Source organism: Apodemus sylvaticus, chromosome 1 (assembly GCF_947179515.1).
Source record: "Apodemus sylvaticus chromosome 1, mApoSyl1.1, whole genome shotgun sequence".
In the NCBI taxonomy this organism is placed as follows: Eukaryota; Metazoa; Chordata; class Mammalia; order Rodentia; family Muridae; genus Apodemus; species Apodemus sylvaticus.
In genome coordinates, this window is record NC_067472.1 from 104,563,198 (window position 1) to 104,583,521 (window position 20,324).

The window sequence follows — 20,324 nt, forward strand, 5'->3', positions numbered from 1 at the left end:
AGAACATGCACGTTGGCGGGGTGACCAGAAAGCTCACTGGCCCCTGGGAATAGAAGTTTCTAAGCCAGGCTGGCTCCCAGTGCGTCACCTGCTTACTCTGATCCTGTCTCTCACCTCTGAGCTGTCACCTGAGTTGTCAAAAGGAATGGCTGCTACACAGCTGTGTGGATGGTGACAGCTGTTGACTGGCCTCTACTGTGGGAGGAAGCAGCACTCCACACCCCACCTACCTCTCTGGGAACTGATTCTACGGGGCGGTGCTTCAGAGAGTATGATGACCCTTCGTGAGCACAGCACTAGACTGTCTCCCCAGTAGACCTGAGTCTCTCTGCAGGAGGGAAAGAAAGCATTTGACTCTCGAGCCCCACCACCAGAGCGTGCTATAAAGGGCGGGTGGTGGACAGGAGGACCGCTATGTGGACAGAGTCACAACAAGCTGAGTAGTCTGGTTGCCAACGAAACAAATAAATGATTCAATGGCGACCAAGCACCTGACCGCTGACCTGCCCAACAGCCTGCCTGGTCCCAGATACCCGATGTCCTTAGCCTTCCAGATAAGCACGTCAATTCACCATGCTGTTGCTTCCGGAGACCAGGAAGAAGGGGCGGCGGGGGGCCATGCTCCGGAGTCAGCTGAGAGCAGACCATGAACTATGGGGAAGTATGGATTCCTACTCCCCAGGCCAAACAAGTGGGCCTGGCTTCCTATTGTCACTCCCCTCCTCAGTGTCCTGAGGGGTGGAGCGTGGCAACCGGGTGCCCTCTTGTTCCTCATCCTCAGGGGTCAGGCAAGCACAAGCTCCCCTCGCCATGTCTACCTCCACCACTGTCCTCATGTTCCACAAGCCTGCGCTGAGGCTTGCTACCTGCAGGTGCCCGCCCTCTGCTTTATCATCTGCCCTGGGAGGGGAGACAACAGAGCCTCTCATAGCCCTCGTGGCAAGAAACCCCCATGACAGCCAGACGGCCTAGCATAGGGCACTGAGGACTGCTGAGTCAGGGCCAGGAAAGGAGAAGTGAGGTCAGAAAGGCACAGCCTGTGGGAAATCCCCAGGGGAGGGGGTAGTATCCCCTACTGAGAACTGAGCCCAGGGGAGCACCCCAGGAGGGGGAGCACCCCAGGAGGGGGAGAACCCCAGGAGGGGGGCGTACCCCAGGAGCAGGGAGCACCCCAGGAGCAGGGAGTACCCCAGGAGCGGGGAGCATCCCAGGAGCGGGGAGCACCCCGGGAGCAGCTCCTGGGTGTCCGCCCTTATAAACAGTCCTAGCCTTAAGTATTGGTGAATCATCCCTACGCTCACACTGCTCCATCTCCTTTGATTTCTACCAACTCCCAACCCAGGAAAGCACCCCCAGTACCTCAACATGTAGCCCCATGGGCCATGGAAAGGCAAAGAAAGCCCCCTCCTCCCACTTACCCCCAGCTCTGCTGTCCTTCAGGCCCTTCTCTAGCCAAGGGACATATGGATCATCTATTTTAATTATTATGTCATTCACAATAGGACTGGACACCAGGGACAGGTGGTGACCCATCTCAGCCTGAACCCTCAGCCCAAGAAGTCTGACATTACAGATTAAATACCCTAGGACCTTGTACCTAGGGCTGGGAGACATATGAGGCCCCCAAGTCTAAATGGGTAAGATTAGAGTGACCCTGTCACTAATGGTATGAACCAGAAACTTAAGGCTCAGTCAATGGCCATTATAGGGCAACAGGTGCAAGCAGCTTGTCCTGGACACAATGACATGTGTCTGCTCTGGTTTGGAGGCAGGCAGATTTGGGTTTGAGCCCCCCAGAGCTCAGTCAGCACCTCTGAGCCTCAGTTTCCCCTCTGACTAACCGTCAAGTTCATTCACACTACTCTCACAGGAGATAGCATGGTTTCTTACCTGGACTGTAGCCAACAGAGTCAGGGCCTCAGAGGCTAGGCCACAAAGCTGCATTACAGGCGTCTCCTTCTCCAAATGCCCTGGGCTCCCTCCCAATACTTCTGTTTATATCCACCTCCAGCCAGAGAAGCCAAGGCTCACTCTGAGGACAGGAGGGCTGCAGGAGCAGCCTACATGTCAAGATGACGTTGGACTAACTCCCCGTCCCCTATCCATTCACTTTCAAGTATCTATAAAAAGCTAATCTGAGCCAGGCATGGTGGTGTACACCTTTTATCCCAGTACTCGGGAGGCAGAGGCAAGCATATCTCTGTGAGTCTGTGGTCAATCTGGTCTACTGTATAAATTCCAGGACAGTTAGGGGTACACAGAGAAACCCTGTCTCAGAAAATAAAAAACCAACCAACCAAATAAAAAGCTAATCTGCACTGCAGTCTATAAATATTTCGTATGTTTGTACACGTTTGTGTATAGATGTATGCACTAGCGCAGAGGCCAGAGGATACCCAGGAGCTGGAGTTCGAGGTGGTTGTAAACTAGCCAACGTGGGTACTGTGAGCCAAACTCAGGTCCTCTACAAGAGCAGTGTGGATTCTTAATTTCTGGGCCCTCTTACAGTCCCAAGCTGCAGTCTATAAACATACCCTTCAAAGCCTTTGCATAAAGCACTCCTTTCACCTCGGACACCTGTACCTGTCCAGCCAAATTTGTACTCTTCCCTAAGACATATATCCCACATCCTCCACCTCTACTGCGGGCTTTCCCTCATGCCTCAGGCTTCTTAGGGGCTTCCTTGGGGCTCCCCCACCTCCACACTACTTCTCTATCTTTAAGATTTATCTATTTAAGCATTTGTGTAAATATATATGCAAGTGTACCTCCTGCATGCAGATGCCCACGGATGTCAGAAGAGGCATCAGATCGCCTGGAACTGAGGTTACAAGTGGTTGTGAGCCACTATGTAGGCTCTAGGAATTGAACTCAGGTCCTCAGGAAGAGAAGCCAGTGCTCCTAACAACTGAGCCCCCTCTCCAGACTACCTCCGTATTTCTTACCATTCTACATGCTACATCCTTCAATGTTTGGTTTGCTGCGGTGACCTCGGGACAAAGGACCCACACTACACTTTACCCCAGAGTAAAATGTTCCATGGACCTTAGAAGGACCCAGGCCAGTTCCTCTAGGCTCTCACCAGCACAGCTGCAAGAAGAGGCCAGGCCCAGTGATGTGGGGACCATGGCCTTTCCCAGTGCCCCTTCCAGTGGTAAACTTTCCCAGCTGCCCACTTCCTCCTCAACAGCTGGGCCCTGCACTCCCAGCTTCCCCCATGTCACTTCTGTCCTTCCTCCTCCACCACGGGCTGCCGCTGTACAGCCTGGCTCTGTCCCACTCACTTCTGCCCAGGCCATCGTGCACAAAGCTCTCGTCAGGCCTCGTTTGCAGGAGCAGAGGTCTGCAGCCTGCATGCCACTTAACACAAAGGGGCTGCAGCTAGCATGCATGCTCTATACTGCTCCCTACCAGCATCCTGCTCCAGAGAGGCTGCAGCCGACCCACCCTTCAACAGCACCCACTTAGAGTCCAGCATACAACCAGGCCCCCAGCCCTGGCACTTCTTCCTGGGCCGGAGCTCCCCTTCCTAAGCACTCCTGCGAGCCAGGCTTCAGCTGGAAACATTTACACAAAATGACCCCAAACCATCAATTCCCTTTTGCTTAAAACTCACTTCTCCCTCCAGGAAATCCACCCAAACATGGATTTCATCCTCTTATAGTTAACACAGCCTGCTGGGCACCCCACGCCACCCCACAGCCTGAGCCCCACAGACCAGCCCTGCCGTGGTGGGCAAGAGGCAGGTAGCCTCTGCTATGTGCACCTCCTGGGTTTGGCACCACTGTTCCCATGATGACAAGAAGAACAGCTCAGCCCTTGGCGAGCTTTCGGACAGTTCCAGGACCCCTCCCCCACCACTTCTGGTGACCAGTCCAAAGTAGAGGCCATAATGTGTCCCCAGTGACCGAAGGGGTGCTGGGCTCATTAGGGATTCCTGGAAACTGGAAGGAGGGGAGGGCAACCTCGCACTCAACATGCACCCACCAACCGACCACCCTGGCCACCAGACGGGCAGACGGGGAACCATACAGATGAAATGCCAGCCCTCTGCAGGGAGGTCCTTGTCACCTTGGGCTGGGGGTAAGGGGTTCAGACACACAGCCATCTTAAACTTGACAGTGCCACAAGCTAACTTACATCTCCCCCAAGGAAACTGCTTGATGGTGAAGGAACTGGGAATGAATGCCAGAAGGGAAAAGGTGGGCACGAGAAGCCCAAGGAGCAGAGACACCCCCCTACACACACACACACACACACACACACACACGCACACGCACACGCACACGCACACACACACACACACCAGTCTGTGGGGCAGATTCTGACAAAGGTCCAGAAAAGCGGGTATTTGGGATCACTAGTGGATATAGAGAGGCTGCTGTGGAGACACAGAGGGGGAAGGAGAAGGGAGCAGCAGTGCTAGAAAGGAACAGCCAACAAAGCAAAGCAACAGGAGAGGGCAAGACAGGGGCCTGGGACTGTCTGAGCAAACCAAGAGAAAGCACAGCTCAGAAAGTGACAAAGACAGACTTGTCCTCCCAGCCCTCCCACCTGTCCAACACCCCAGCCGGATCTGCCCCTCACTCACCCTCAGAGGCCTGCTGAATCCTGTCCTGGGCCTAAGAACTCCTAAGGCTCCAGACAGGTAGACCAGTGCGTGTCAAGGTGCCCTGTGCCTGCCCGTACAAGCCTGTGTGTGTTCTGCCTGGTCTTGTGGCCAGAGTCCCTATTGTCAGCTGTGTCTGAGTCCTGTTCCCTTGGATATGTGAGCCCCAGGTATGTCTATGCACACCTATGGGTAGTGTCTCAATGTATGTAAATGTGTGTGTATCTGAATATAATCATAAATATGTCGGGGAGGGAGAGAGATTGTGTGTGTGTGTGTATGTGTGTGTGTGTGTGTGTTGTGTGTATCCAGCTCTGGTCTTTGCTTCCTGCTCTCCGCCTCTCTTACCCTCTCCCCGCCCCCCTTCAGCCTAGGCCAACACACTTCCTGAAAACACACACAGAGAGAAACGTCACCCATAATCCCCTGGGACAGATACTTCCTCCCCGCCCCTCAGGCCACGCTAGCAGAGTCCAAACTAAAATGGAGCAATTAGCTGGTCCCCTGAGGCCTCACAGGGTTCCTGCCCAGGAAGCCCTGATTTTAACTAATGATTAAGGTGAGTCTCCTGTCCCAACCTGCTGAAGGAGGCCCAAAGAGGCTGCAAAATAGGCTCCTTGCAGGGAAGAGTTTCTGCCCCAGCAACAGGTGATCAGTCTTCAGAAAGACCAAGGATTGGCTGTGTGGCAAGGCATTCTGGGGCACAGAAGGGAAAGGTGTGCCTCCAGCCAGTGGCTGGCCAGTCTGGGCAAATACTTCCTTTCCCTCAAATACCTATAGGTTTCCAAGTACCAGAGGAGGAAGCTGAGACCCACAGAGGGAAGGAAGGGGCTGTGTGAAGTGATTCTAAGACCCTTGACCGGAAATGTTTCCTCTGTGATGCAGAGAAGCAAGCCCTGAGGATTTTGTCTGACACCTGAAGCTGAGTGAACAGGGCCAGGAGGCAGGATCTGAACACTGGATTCCCCTCTGGGGTGGAGTGGCTTTGGGCACGGCTCTGGGCACAGCTCCCCTCAGTCAGTTCACGGCCATGGGCTGAAATAACAATGTTTCAGATGCAGAGGTGAAGTGGGGTCTTCAGGTTGTTGTGTGAGCCTGCTTCTAAAAGCCCTCAATCTGACCAGGCAGGAAGGAGGGAGCCCCATCTTTCTCTGTTTTCTGGTTTGTTTACAGCTTTTCTGTGGCCTAGAATCCTGTCAGCTTCTTGCTTCTCACCACCTCTGCTGAAGGCACCCCCACCCCACAGGTGGATGACATGAATGAAGGAGAAGGATCTGGAGTGATGAGCTCAGGGCCTCTCAGGCCTGTGTGGGCTGAGGCCTGCTCACCTCATCTGCAGACATCCCAGCTCTGCACCCGCAGTGGGAAAGCTCCTGGCACAACTGGCCTTTCCTCTCTGTGACTTGTTTAAAGGGCCTATTAGGTGCTGCTTGCCAGACGTTGGAAATTCAAGAGTAAAGGAAACTGACGGAGATGCCCCAGCCTCGGAGAGCTGACATCTTCACGGCTCTTGGCAGCATATGCACACACATATGTGAACAATGACTCACACTTGACAGTACACAAACAATAAATGTGCCAATTCGCTTACCCAAACAGCATCTGCACACTATCCACAATGCAGCCTAGCCCCGCAATCCCCATAGCAGCAATACGCACAGGCCTGTGTATACATCTATCAGCCCAGAGGAGCCACATAGACCGGCCTGTCACCACCGAACTATGCAGAGCCCTGTACCCATTAGGATCAAGCAGAGCCGGCACAAATATGCACAGACATGCTACCTCCCAGACAGCTGGCCAAATGTGCATATGTATACCTATACATGTGTACAGACATGTGTCCATATGTATACCTATACATGTGTGCAGACATGCAGACAGGCAAAACACCCACACACGTAAAATAAGATTTAAAAAACCCTAGGGGCTGGAGAGATGCTCAGCGGCTAAGAGTACTGACTGCTCTTCCAGAGGTCCTGAGTTCAATTCCCAGCAACCACATGGTGGCTCACAACCATCTGTAATGAGATCCGATGCCCTCTTCCGGTGTGTCTGAAGACAGTGACAGTGTACTCATATTCATTAGCTAAATACTATTAAAACAAAATCCTAAAGCCTTTGTATTCCCATGAGCTGAGGACTGCAAATGCCCACAACTACTAAGGCCTCATTCCCAGGATAAAGATGCCAGGCCTGGCACCACTGTGCCCTAAGGAATGGCCCCAGACTGTGGGGATCAAAGATGACTCTTTGCAACCTATGGCTCTACATCCATGGAGTCAACAAACTGCAGATCCAGATGTGTGGAGCAAACGCGCATCTATCCCGAATGCATGTAGATTTTTTTCTTGTCCCTATTCTATACAATCCATAATGGTAGTTATCTACAGAGCATTTACAGCGTATCTGGCACTGCAAGTAATGTCCAGATGATTTGTAGTACACAAGATGGGGCTGGAAACGCAGACCAGTAGTAGAGAACCTGCCTAGCACATGCACAGCCCTGAGTTTGATCCTAAAGCACAGAAAAAAACAAAACAAAGCAAAAGAAACATGAAGAATGCACACAGATTTCTTGCAAGTATTACACCATTTTATAATTCCCTGAAACCCATGCCTACTGAAGAGCCAGACGTCTTAATTAGAAGCCCTGACTCCCACATATGCTAGCCAAGCACCTGTGTTCAGACTGTAGCTCTGAGAGTGGGGCCCTGTGTCCTGGGGCTCAGGGTTGTGGATATGATTTTTATCCTTGTTTTTTTCCTGATTTGCTTACATCTTGGTCTATAGCCTAAAATCTTATCCCGGCTGAATTCTTCCCATTGTCCTCTTCTGAAGGCCTCTCCCTTCCCAAAACATCTCCAGAGGGTCACCCTGGTGAAGTGGAAACACAATGGTTTCTTTGGAAAGTCAGTTGTGTCAGAAGGTGTTTTGCTGGGGCAAACATGTGAAAGAGTGTTTTTCCTGAGGCAGACACAGGTAAAAAGACATTTTGCTAAAACAGACACGTAAAGGAATGTTTCGCGGAAGCAGACATGGATGAAAGGATGCTCTGCTAAAGCAAACACATGAAAGAATGCATGACGAAGGATTCTTCACTAACCACACATATGTATTCATTGCGTTGTTGAGCTCCGTTTGTCATGACTTCATAGAGAGAAACACACCAAAAAACTCCTTGAGAGGTTCCTGTGGCTTTTTGCTGCTTTCACAGACTCAGGACAATTGGCAGAGTGATGTCCGCGGGTGCAGACTCACATGAAGTTTTGCTAAGACAGACTCACAGGCTGAGATAAGACACATGGGGAAACAAGACATTTGGAAGGACAGTGCGAGGCTTGACTTGCTTTTAACAGTGCTTCTTGATCTCTGCTTCATTGAGAAAGGCACAGCCAAGAACCCCTTGAGGGTCCTGGTGCCTGCCTCCTGCAGACTCCTGCCAATTCAGCTGAGACCCAGCTGTCTCTGCTAGGTCCTGCACTGCTGCTGATTCGTGTTTACTGTCCTGACACTACCAAACTAGACTGCTAGGATGTAAAATGTTCTTGAGTAGATCGAGCTGCTGCTGCTGATTTCTGTAAACTGAACTGCTGGTCTTCTAACAATGCAGATGAGATTTGCTCCAAAAAACAGTTTCTAAACAGGTCCACTCTTCCCATATACTAATAACCTTTCTTTTCCACTACCTCTGGTGGATGGTGGACTTGAAGGGAGGTTAAAACATTTAAAATTAAAGTTTAAAACAATTAAAATCTACCACACCCTGACGTTGGGAGAAGGAAGGAGAGAATGGATGTGGGGTGGTAAATTCAGGGTATCTGAATTCCAGCAACTCTGAACCTGCTATGGTTTGCCCGACCACCCCCCCCCCATGCAGAAGAATGGCCACTAGAGGGCGGAATAGCACCAAGAACCATGAATGTATACTGTGGTAACAGGATCCCGAGGATTCAGGAAAAAAAAAAAAAATCTTGTGCCTTTTTTCCCCATCAATTACATCTCATAACTTTAGACCTGGCTTGGCCTAGAAGGTTCCCTGACTCAATGCTACTCTCTAGATGAGGAAAACCTCACAGATTTTCCCCACAAGAGTGCTCCCTGCCCCCACTTCCCCCACATCTGCACGGACCCAGCTACCCTTCCCTCCATGCCCCAAGCCTCAGGTTCCCAGCTTGAAATCAGAACACAGTGCCCATCAGAGGCTTGCTGCAGAGATCAATGAAGCTTCCCAACACTGACCAGCAGTGAAAGGACAGGAGACCTGTGACAGACAGCACATCCCTTCAGACTTCCAACAGATGTCTTTCTCCCAAATATACGGCAGCCTGTCTTTCGATGTTTCTCTGGCTGGCAGCAGAGCAAACAGCTGGGGCGGGGGGGGGGGGGGGATGAGTGGAGCATCCACAGAAAGAGGGAGAAGCTGGGGGAAGCAATGAGGAGACCGGCCAGGGAGAGGAGAAGGAATTCCGAAGAACTCCGAAGCAGGCTGCAGCTCCGACGGGTCCTGGGATTTGGTGAGATTTGTCAAGCACAGCATTGGGGGTGGGGAGTGGTATGACGGACAGAAGCACTCTCCGCCCCCACACCTGAGCCTCCATCCCAGGGCTCTGTCTTTCTCCACACATCTTCTCCTAGTGCCAGGGTACACCCTGATCTCCACAGTGTCTCAGGCCAGGTGCCCCAACGAACTCATGTCTCCCAAACTTCCTTCCGTTACTGGGCCACCCTCAGTGACGGCACCACCACCTACTTGCTGGGATAGTCACCCGGGGGCCACTGTGGCTCCCCTGCTCTTTCCGCACATATCCAGGTATCCTTAAATCCTTGGGTCCACCCCTCACCCCACTCTGCCCTTGCCTAGCCCTGCTCTCGTCTCTCTAAACCTGTGCCCCCACCAGCAGTCAGAGTCATTCCTCCAACCCTGGCTCCTCTACATTCTAGGACCTGCCACCCACCAGCCGTGACGTCGCTCACCTGGCCTGTGGGTAGGGGGGTCCGGTTCGAGGAGGTACAGGAGGAACGCTCGGTTCTACCAAGTGTCTCTTGGCAGGCAGTGGGGGCAGCACAGGGTCTGGGGCGGCTGCGGCTGGTGGGGTGAAGCAGGCAGGTGGGAGGCAGCTCCTGCGCGGTGGGATAGGAGGAGCAGCAGGCAGACCCTCATCCTCTCCAGCTGTGGGTGGCGGCTCAGGTGGAGTGACGGGCACAGGTGGTGTGACAGGCACAGGTGGTGACCGGAAGATGTGTCGCTTCATGGGCACAGGCCGTGGGGCGGGGCGGGGCAGAGGGACCGGGGGTGCCTGGGCACGGTGCAGGCCAGCCAGGATACGGCGGCGGTGGCCAGGAAGGAGCATGCCCATGTCCACCAGGCTGGCATCGCTGAGGCCTTGGCATTCGGTGGCCCATACCAGTCCGTGCTGCTCAAAGAGTGCTGTGTACTGCTCCAGGTGCAGTGCCCGCAGCCACTCGGCTACTGACAGTGCGGCATCGTGGCCCTCTGCCATGGCTTCCAGCAGCAGAGGCCCAGGGCTAGGCTCAGACCTGAAACAGAAGATCACAGGTGAGAGGCATAGCAACCCGGGACCATGGCCAGCAGTGTCCCTCTGTGAGCTTCCACACTCTGCCTGAATGAGTCCTGAATGTCGTAATCTCAAATGCAGAATCCCAACAGATCTAAAGCCCAAATCCCAGAGACTACAGTCCCGAAAGACAAAAGCCTTGGAAGCTGAAAACTGAAATGCCCAGCCCTGCTCATGCCACGAACTCCAAGTCTACTCTCTTGTTATTAGTGGCTTTCATGTTTTGACACAGTATTTTGCTATGTGCCTTTTTGGCCCTGGCCTTGAACTAACCCTAAACTCACTATGTAGCCCAGGCTAGCCTGAACTTACATCAATCCTCCTCCCCCAGGCTCCTGAGCACTGAGATGATAGGTATGTGCCACAATGCCCAACTCCAGCCCTAACCCTGCAGATCCATGCTGTGCCTACAAACCAGGCAAAGCTGAGAGCTGAGAGCCAGGCCGGCCTGAATGACCCTGGTCTCCCCGGCTGGGAGCCCCTGTGTTCCTCACAGCTAGCTCAAGGTTTCCGCACATATCATCTCCTCCACAGCCATCACACCCCCAGCCTACAGACTCAGCTAATGCCGTGAGAAACGGTATGGCTGGTGCCAGGCAAGACACCCTGAACCCACTCTTCTCGGCAAGACCCAGGCCAGGGCCCAGTCCCTGTGAGGCACCTATTCCCAGGTGAGGGCCAGGTTTGGAGGCTCAGTGAGCACATGTGGGATTGAAGGGCATCACTGCTGGCCTCCGTGTCTCTTAAGTGGTGTGCTCCAGAGGGGGAAAAGGTCCCTCTGAAAGAACCCCTGAAGGTTTCAGGCCACACAGCCTCTGAATCCTGGCCTTCTGTGCAATCCCCTCCCCAACCACCAAGACAAAGTTAAAAAAAAAAAAAAACCACATTCATTTGTTCATGCATTCATCCATCCATTCATTGACTCGGTCATCAATGCGGCCTGGCACTGGGCAGTGGGAACTCACCCTCACACCGGGCACTGGGCAGTGGGAACTCACCCTCACACCGGGCACTGGGCAGTGGGAACTCACCCTCACACCGGGCACTGGGCGGTGGGAACTCACCCTCACACCGGGCACTGGGCAGTGGGAACTCACCCACATATTAATAACTTGAGAGCCTCTTTCTGCTGAGAGTCCAAGAAAGACAGGAAGAGTCAACCAAGAGACCCACAGAGCGAAGGCTCTTGGTCATCCATCCCCACACTGAGGAGGCGATGGTAACGTTCAGCACTGAGCTAACTTAACAGTCTGACACTTCCTTAAACAGACCTCACATAACTAATGGAAATTTCCAATTGCAGGGCCATGGGGACATGGCTTACAGGTCAAGAGCACCTGCTGCTCCTCCAGAGGACCAGCAACCACACTGGATGGCTTACAGCCGCCTGGATTGTTAGTTCCCAGGGACCCCGTGCCCTCTTCTGGCCTCTGAAGGAACCTGCATACAGGTGGCACACATACCAACAAACAGGAACACACACATATACACATACATAAAAAATAAAGTTTGAAAAAAAATTCCCACTACATGGAGGTACAAGAGAGTGATCCTGTCATTGTGTTTATTATCCAGATTGTGCTGAAGGCTCAAGGCAACCACAAATCGAGCAGCTGAAAACTATAGATCAGGACGGATAAACCTTCACAGTCGCCAATAGGACTGTGAGATGGGAGCCCGAGCTCCTTCTCTGAGAAACTGTCATGAGCACAAGAAGGGTTCAGCATGGTCACTGGGTCCAGAGTTACACAGCAGATGGGAGCAGTTCTGTGCAGTAACCAGGACAAGACCCAACTCAACAACAGCTTCACAAAACAGAAAATACGGGGGCTGGAGCTCAGCAGTTAGGAGCACCGACTGCTCTTCCAAAGGTCCTGAGTTCAAATCCTAGCAACCACATGGTGGCTCACAACCATCTCTAATGAGATCTGACACCCTCTTCTGGAGTGTCTGAAGACAGCTATAGTGTACTTACATATAATAAATAAATAAATCTTTAAAAAAATAAAAAACAGAAAGAGGCGGCGAAGCTCCATCCCAGGGGACTTGATGGGCTGATTCTCAGTCAGGGAAAGACAGTGAAGGACAAAGGAAACAGGAAGAGTTAAAAATGTCCCCACACAGGAGAAGAAGGTGGGCAGAAAAGCTATATGGATAAAAGTCTGAGACATTATGGATTTAAAGGGGGCAGGCCTGACTCTGGGGCAGAACGAGAAGCTTGCTCGGTGGTTAAGAGCACTGGCCACCCTTCCAAAGGACCCAAGTTTGATTCCCTAGCATCCACACAGTGGCTCACAGGAGTCTGTAACTCAGTTCCCTAGGCATCCAACACCCTCTTCTGGCCCCTCAAGCACCAGGCACACATGATGGGCAGACAGACATGCAGAGAAAACACCCACACACAAACAAGATGGCCTGGGCAAACAGGAAGGCACAACTGCTGCATGGGTGGGCAGTGTCACAGAAGTCTCTTGTCTCAAGTTCCCCGTGTAGCTGAGGATGACTTTGGCCTTCAGAGCCTCCCTCCTCCACCTCCCAGTTACTGGCACAAGCCACCACACCCTGCTACGCATCACTGAGTATTGAACCCAGAGCTGTCTGTACGTGAACAGGGCACTCTACCAACTCAGCCCTGCTAGCTCCCTACCTTTTCCCCCAGACTGTGTCCTTGTCATTAAATGTCACGTGACACAGCACATATAAAAATTAAGCTACTCTGCATGGTAGAACCCACTATAAACAAAGTGGAAGACACGAAACCACCTAAGTGTCCCCCAGCCCCTTACTCCCCAAAAGCTTAGAAGCATCTGGAAATAGGGCGGTAGCTGGGCTTGGAAGAGCCGACCTGTACTCCCAGCGCTCAGGAGGCTGCGGGAAGACAGTGTCCATAAAGCCAGCCTGAGCTACTTGAAACTCTATTACAAAATGAAAAAGGAAGGGGGAGGGGGAGCTGCGAGGGGAGAAGGGAGGGGGGAGAAAGGAGCGGGGAGAGAACGAGAACCCAAGTGGGTAAGGGAGCACGCAAGTGTGAGCACACTGTAACTTGTCAACTCCACACAAGCTAGAGTTACTGGGAAGAGGAAACATCACATTGAAGAATCCCCCATCGGAGCAGCCTGTGGGTGAGTCCGTGGCACATTTTCTTGATTAATGATTGATGTGCAAGAGCCCAGACCACTGTGAGACTTGCAACTCCAGAGCAGGTGGTCCTGGCTTCTAAAAGGAAGCAGGCTGAGCAAGCCAGTGAGCCGTGAGCCAGCAGCAGCCCTCCTCGTGGCCTCCGCTTCAGTTCCTGCCTCCAGGTTGCTGCCCTGAGTTCCTGCCGTGACTTCCCTCGTCATGATGTAGGCTGTCAGATGAAACAAACCCTTTCTTCCCCAAGTTGCTCTTGGTCATGGTGTTTATTACAGCAACAGCCAAACTAACCAAGAGAGAATGGTGTGGGGCAGTAGAGAGTAATCTAAACAGAGAAGCTCAGAGGAAGAAACGCTCAACAGCCTTTAAACACAGGACAAGGCACTCAACGGCACACACAGGTAAAACTCTGACTCCCACCCACATGCTGCCAACACAAAGAGACTGCATACACACACACAGCACCAGTCACGGGGTGAGCACATCCTCCCCGACTGGCAGGGGTGCCTCCAGGAATGGCAATGTCATAGTCACTAGAAGAGCCCCTCTGCTGCTGCCCTTTGACCTAGTCACCCTGAGTCAAAACTCAAATAAAGGTGTTTCTCCTGCAGTGTTACTAGCACCCACCCAAAGCTACATATATGGAAGATTATCAGCTACCAAACGGTGTGTTTTACAGAAGATGGAAATAACCAAAATGCCCATCAGCCAGATAATGGATGACTAAATTATGGGGTAATCATGCAATAAAATACCAAGTGGCAAGGAAAAATGAGGAAGATCCTTTTACACTGGCATGAATGAACTTCCTGTTACGTGAGCAAGAACCAGAACCTGGTTGTAGCATTTCGCCTTTTACATACAGGAAGAGCCGACAACAGTAAGGGCACACCGAGTGCCAGGGTAAGCCGTCCACGTGTCTCCACAGAGATAGGAGGCAAGGCCACACCAGGGAACTCTGCTTAAAGGAAGGAAGTTAAGGGGTCCTGAGGGAACAGGGACAGAAACACAGATGATTTTTTGAGGTAAGAGAACACAAGAATATCTTATTTTTGAAATATTAACTAAACATAGAGCCTGGCACACAGTGCTCAGGCCCAGGCCTTGAACATGAAAACTTCAGCTTCCCTGGACAACTACCTCAGTGTGGAGGAAGCCGGTTCCCTTTATATTCTGCCACCTAGTGTTCAATTACGTGAGTTTTAAAGGAAGACTGTAGAAAGAAAAAAATGCACTAGCACTCGGGTGTTCTTGGGGACTATGGCCCCTCAGTCACATAGCAGCAGAAAATCTTCCAGGGCTGAACTAGAACCTGAAAGCAACTTCTAAACTGAAACTGGGCTAAGCTCTAAAGTTTATATAAACTGATGTTAAATATGTATGACGAAGCATAAAAAGCAAGGTGCAGAACATCACTGTGTAAACATCTGAGCTAAAGAAAAAGCAAACAAACAACAAAACCATGAAGTCTGGGCAGACACATAAGAAGCTACACTGGGGCTGTGGGGAGGCCGCGGCGCACACCTCTAATGCCAGCACTCAGAAGGCAGGGGCCAGCCGATGTGAGGTCTACAGAGTGAGTTCGAAGACTGCCAGGGCTACCCGGAGAAACCCCATTTCAGAAAATCAAAATCAAGCAAACAAACAAACATTTGGGGAGAAATGGCAACTGAGGAGACGGGATCCTTTTAGATCCTTCTTTTTGATTTTGTGCCAAAAGCCCCCCAAATGAATCCAATTTCAAGAGACTGCGGTGCTCAGTGGGTAAAGGAGCTAGCCATGAGGCCAGAAGACCTGAGGTCAGTCCCTAGGGCAGAGGAGGGAACACGCCTTCAGATTCCTACAAGGTGTCCTCTGACTTCCAAATACACGCTAGAGCCGGGCGGTGGTGGCACACGCCTGTAATCCCAGCACTCTGGGAGGCAGAGGCAGATAGATTTCTGAATTCGAGGCCAGCCTGGTCTACAGAGTGAGTTCCAGGACAGCCAGGGCTACACAGAGAAACCCAGTCTTGAAAAAACCAAATCCAAAAAACCTAAAAAAATAAAACAAAACAAAACAAATACATGCTAGGGCACCAGAGAGCACAGCACACACACACACACACTCACACACATGCACGCATACACACACACACACACACACACACACACACACACACACACGCATGCGCACGTACACACACACACACACATGCAAGCACTCAAACACACACAAAAAAATTAAAATTTAAAAGGGGAGGGGTATGATCATCAAGAGCACTTGGGAATGAGAAAGAAACCAAAACTCAGCAAGCAAGGAGGAGACACCAATCAGTCAGCAGCCAGCAAACCAGCCTGGGACCCCACCCTCCTCTCAGAGTCCCTGGGGAGGCCTTACCAGGCTTTCAGGCCCCATCTTCTGCCCACTACATCAGCTCCCCAGACGGAATATGAAACCCCGGGTCTCAGCCTCCAAGAACCTCCCACCTCAGGATCCCAGCTCCCCACTCACCTGCCACCAGGGACACCTGGTCCTTCAAAGAGGTTGTCCTAGTCCCAAGGGCTCCTCATGGTGCTCTGAGGCAGAAGCTGCAGGGACAGAGATGGGAGAAAATCCATGAGGGGAGCAAAGGCAGGAGGAGAGAGAGAGAGGGAAAGGAGATGAAGTCGGGGCAAACCAAAGACAGGGGAAGAAAGCAGAGACAAGGAGGAGGGAGGGGGGAGGGAGAGGGGGAGGGGAGGGGGAGAAGAGGAGAGGGAGGAGGGGAGGGGAAGGAGAAGGGAGGGGAGAGGGAAGGGAAGGGGAGGGGAAGGAAAAGGGAGGGGAGGGGGAGGAGGAGGGGAAAGGGTAGGGGGAGGCGAAGGGGGTAGGAGGGGAAGGGGAGAAGAGGGGAGGGGGAGGGGAGAGGAGAGGGAGGGGAGGGGAAGGGGAGAGGAGGGCAGGAGAGGGGAGGGGTGGGGAGAGGGGGAAGAGAAGGGAGGGAGAGGTGAGGGGAGGGGAGGGGGAGGGGAGAGGGGAGGGGAAAGGGACAAGGATGGGAGGGAAGAGGGAGGGGGAGGGGAAGGGGAGGAGAGGGGAGGAGGAGGGGAGGGGAGGGGAGAGGAGGGAAGGGGAGGGGAGGGGGAGGAGAGGGGAGGGGAGGAGAAGGGAGGGGAGGAGGAGAAGGGAGGGAGAGGGGAGGGGTAGGGGAAAGGGGAGGGGAAAGGGACAGGGGTGGGAGGGGAGAGGGAGGGGAAGGGGAAGGGGAGGAGAGGGGAGGGGAAGGGGAGAGGAGAGGGGAGGGGGAGGGGGAGAAGGGAGAGAGAGAAGGGAGGGGGAGGGAAGGGGAGGGGAGGGAGATGGAGAGACTGTAGAACCTCCTTCTAGAAGGGGTGGGAGGTTGGGACTGTGAGGTCCTTTTAAGAGGTGAGACGCAGTTACTAACAGGCTCAGGGCTACTGGCTCCTTGGTTGGGACCCCAGTGGCTGACCACCTACAGAAGAGTCTGGCAAAGAGAGGGAGGAGGCAAGAGGGCAGGATGCTTTCCTGACAGGAGAGCTGGGACGCACAAACACAAGACTACACTAGTCTGGAGGCCGCGGAGCAGGCTGAGACAAAGGAGTGGCCGAACTGGGGCAAGGCCATTAGAAGGGTTGAGGAGAATGAGCCAATAGGGGGTTTCCAGAGGACGAGAGAACAGGCTAGCGGACAGGCCCTGCTCCTGCTGCTCAGAAGGACCAGGCTATGTGAGGTGGGGGGTCGTGAACACAGTGGAATGGACACACCCCTCCCTGGGGCAAAAGAGCCAAATCAGGGCAGGAGAGTCCTGCTAACTGCGGGCCCTGAGCAATGGCCCTGGGGGCACTCGTGACCATTATTTATGGTATGTAGACGCTACAACTGTCACTGCTTAGAACAAGGTTAAAACAGGGATGCGGAGCAAGGCATGGTGGGATCCCGGTAGGTGGGAGGCTTAGGCAGCAGAACTGTTGTGAAGAGGGGGCCACCCTGAACAACAAAACAGGTACCAGGTCAGCCTGGGCTACATAGTCAGACCCTGTCTCAACAAACAAACAAACAAACAAACAAAGTAATACCTCCCCCCAAAATAAAAACAAAACAAAATGGTGTTTTATGTGCACGTGGTGCCTGTGGGTATTTGTGCTGGTACAGGGCCTGTGAGGGAGCTGCTGCAGATGTGTGGAGGCCAGGGATCAGTCTCCAGTGTCATTCCTCAAGACTTATCTACCTCGGTTTTTAAGTGTCTCACTGGGACCTGGAGCTCACTAATTAGGCTATGTGGGCTGGCCAGGACCCCTGGGGACCCTGCACTGTGTCCCCCGAGAGGATAGCACCCTGCCCAGCTTCTTAGACGAAGGGACAGAAACTGAGGTCCCCTCCTTATGTGGCACTTTACAGACAGCGGTGGCCCCAGGGATGGGATTTTAAAGTGAGAAATTTTAAAACAAAATTTTAAGACTTTAATCATTTTGTGTCTAGGTATTTTGCATGCATGTCTGGCTATGCACCACACACATGTGGTGCCGTAGGCAAGAAAAGGGCGTCAGATCTCCTGAGACTGGAGTTGACGACAGTTTGAGCCACTGTGTGGGTGCTGGAAATCACATCTGGGTCCCCTGGAAGGGCAGCCAATGCTCTTACCCCTTGAGCCATCTTCCCAGCCTCTAAGACACATGGCAGGTAACTGGCACCTGGAGGAAGTGCTGGCCTGAGTGGTGGGCAAATCACACAACTGCTTTAAAAAGACAGACTGGCTCACACCTGTAACCCCAGTGCTAGGGAGGCAGGGCAGGAGGCTAGCCAGGCTGTGAGTTCAAGGCTAGCCTGGTCTACAGAGCGAGTTCCAGGACAGCTGGGGGCTACACAGAGAAACCCCGTCTTGGGAAGAAAAAGGTCTAACACCATGCATTTCTTCCACCAAGTGTCTCCACATTTAAATTCACTTAATGCTGGAGTGAGCTGTAAAGTACAAAGAACGGTCTAGAGATTTTAAGATAAGAGACTAGAGTAGAGGGAAGCTGAGTGACTTATCTAAGTCAGAGGGCTAGGAAGGAGAAGTCTCAACATTTCTAGCCCTGCCCTGTCGGAGAGGTAGCTGGGGCAGCCATGTCCGCCTTTTGAACACTTAAAACATAGTCCCCAAAGTGAGGAACACTGAATTCTGAACATATGGGATTTTGAAGAGAGTGAAAGAAAAAAAAAAGAATGTAAAATATCTCACTGTCTTGCTACTGGTTGCAGGATGAGTAATAATATTGGGGATATTTAGGTTTAAAATACTACTAAAGCAACACGAAGCTAAGGATGGTCGTACACACCCACAATCCTAGCACTTGGGAAGTAGAGGCAGGAGGATCAAGAATTCACCAGCTTTGGGGACACAGTGAGTTTAAAGCCAGCCTGGGACACAGAACACCCGGATTCTAATAACAATGATGGTGATGATAATATTTAACACTTTAAAAACAGGATGGAGAAATGATGGCGGCTAAGAGCACTCACCGCTCTTACAGAGAACCTAGGCTCTGTTTCCAATACCCAAATGATAGCTCACAACCGCCTGTCTCCACACTGCTTCCAGGGAACCCAATGCCTCTCCTGGTCTCCTCAGGCACTAGGCATACATGTAGTACATGTACACACATGCAGGCAGACACACTCATACTCACAAAGTAAACATTGAAATCATAAATAAAAATGTTAAAATTCGGCCCGGCAGTGGTGGCACACGCCTTTAACCCTAGCACTTGGGAGGCAGAGGCAGGCGGATTTCTGAGTTCGAGGCCAGGCTGGTTTACAGAGAGTTCCAGGACAGCCAGGGCTACACAGAGAAACTCTGTCTCAAAGGGAAAAAAAGTTAAAATTCATTACTCTTGTTTGTTCTGTTCTGTCTGGGATCAAACCCAGGGCCTTGTCCAGGCTAGGTAAGGCCTCTGCCACTGAGGCTCCTGAGGGCTGGGACAATAGAGTGTGCTACTATGCCTACTTTAGCGTGTGTGTGTGTGTGTGTGTGTGTGTGTGTGTGTGTGTCTGTGTGTGTGTTTCTGTGTATGTGTGTCTGTGTGTCTGTGTGTCTGTGTGTCTGTGTATGTGTGTGCATGTACACTGTGTCTGTGTGTGTGTGTCTGTGTGTGTGTGTCTGTGTGTGTGTGTGCATGTACACTGTGTGTGTCTGTGTGTCTGTGTGTGTGTGCATGTACACGTGTGAGCACATGCACATACCTGCCATGATGCATGTGCCCTGGGCATGTGTCCCTTACAATGTGTCCCCTTGAGACAACGTCTTTCACTGCTCACAACTGTGTACCGGGATGACACTCCTACTTCTCACTCTCCACAACCTTCCTTCTGGAACCTCTTATTTTCTGGAGTATGCTCTCTCTCCTCTCTCTCTCTCTCTCTCTCTCTCTCTCTCTCTCTCTCTCTCTCTCGCACACGCACGAACGCACGCACGCACACACGCATGCACGTACACATACTATCTAGTCCAGGTTTGATTTTGTCTTGTCTTTATGCTATGTGTGTGCACACACACACATGCATGTGTGTACATGTGCAGAACCAGAAGCCACCTTTCTCCTTCTGCCACGTGCACCCTGAATTCAGACCGTCAGATTAGGGCCCAGGAACCTGTAGTCACTGAGCTGCCTCCCTAGCTTTTACCTGGGCTCTGCAGGTCTGGATTCAGGTCAGCGTTCTAACCATAGAGCCATCTTGCCAGCCTGCTCTCGCACTGTCTATTGGGCAAGGCGGCTCTCCTTAGTCATGCCACTTGCTGCCTCTCACAAGCCAGAGTCAAATATAAAGGACGGCGTGCTGAGCCCAGGCAGCTGACAGGGAGTGGGGATCGTCCCAGCCCTCGCTGCTGCACAGGCTGGCTGGGAAACAGGAAGACACTGCTCTCCCTGAGAAGAGCCTGGCCTCTCTCGAGTTCCTATTCCTGCACTAAAGGACACCGGCCAAGGTCAGAGACCTGGGGACTGGGTGCTAACAGCCATGGGGACAGTGTTACTCAAGGA

The 20,324-nt window shown here is 52.3% G+C and overlaps 1 protein-coding gene across 5 annotated transcripts in view; it reads right to left on the reverse strand.

Moving 5' to 3' along the window:
* Arap1 (ArfGAP with RhoGAP domain, ankyrin repeat and PH domain 1) overlaps window positions 1-20,324 on the reverse strand; it is a 63,108-nt gene that overhangs the window by 27,630 nt on the left and 15,154 nt on the right. For 4 of the 5 annotated variants that reach the window (XM_052157168.1, XM_052157143.1, XM_052157160.1 and 1 more), the window contains exons 2-3: window positions 15,817-15,893; window positions 9,587-10,150 (exon numbers count right to left, since the gene is read on the reverse strand). In XM_052157168.1, coding sequence (XP_052013128.1) covers window positions 9,587-10,113 — 527 coding nt within the window. In that variant the 5' untranslated portion in view covers window positions 10,114-10,150; window positions 15,817-15,893. Of the gene's footprint in view, window positions 1-4,591; window positions 4,925-9,586; window positions 10,151-15,816; window positions 15,894-20,324 lie in introns of those variants that run through there. The other variant, XM_052157176.1, reaches the window with a different exon arrangement.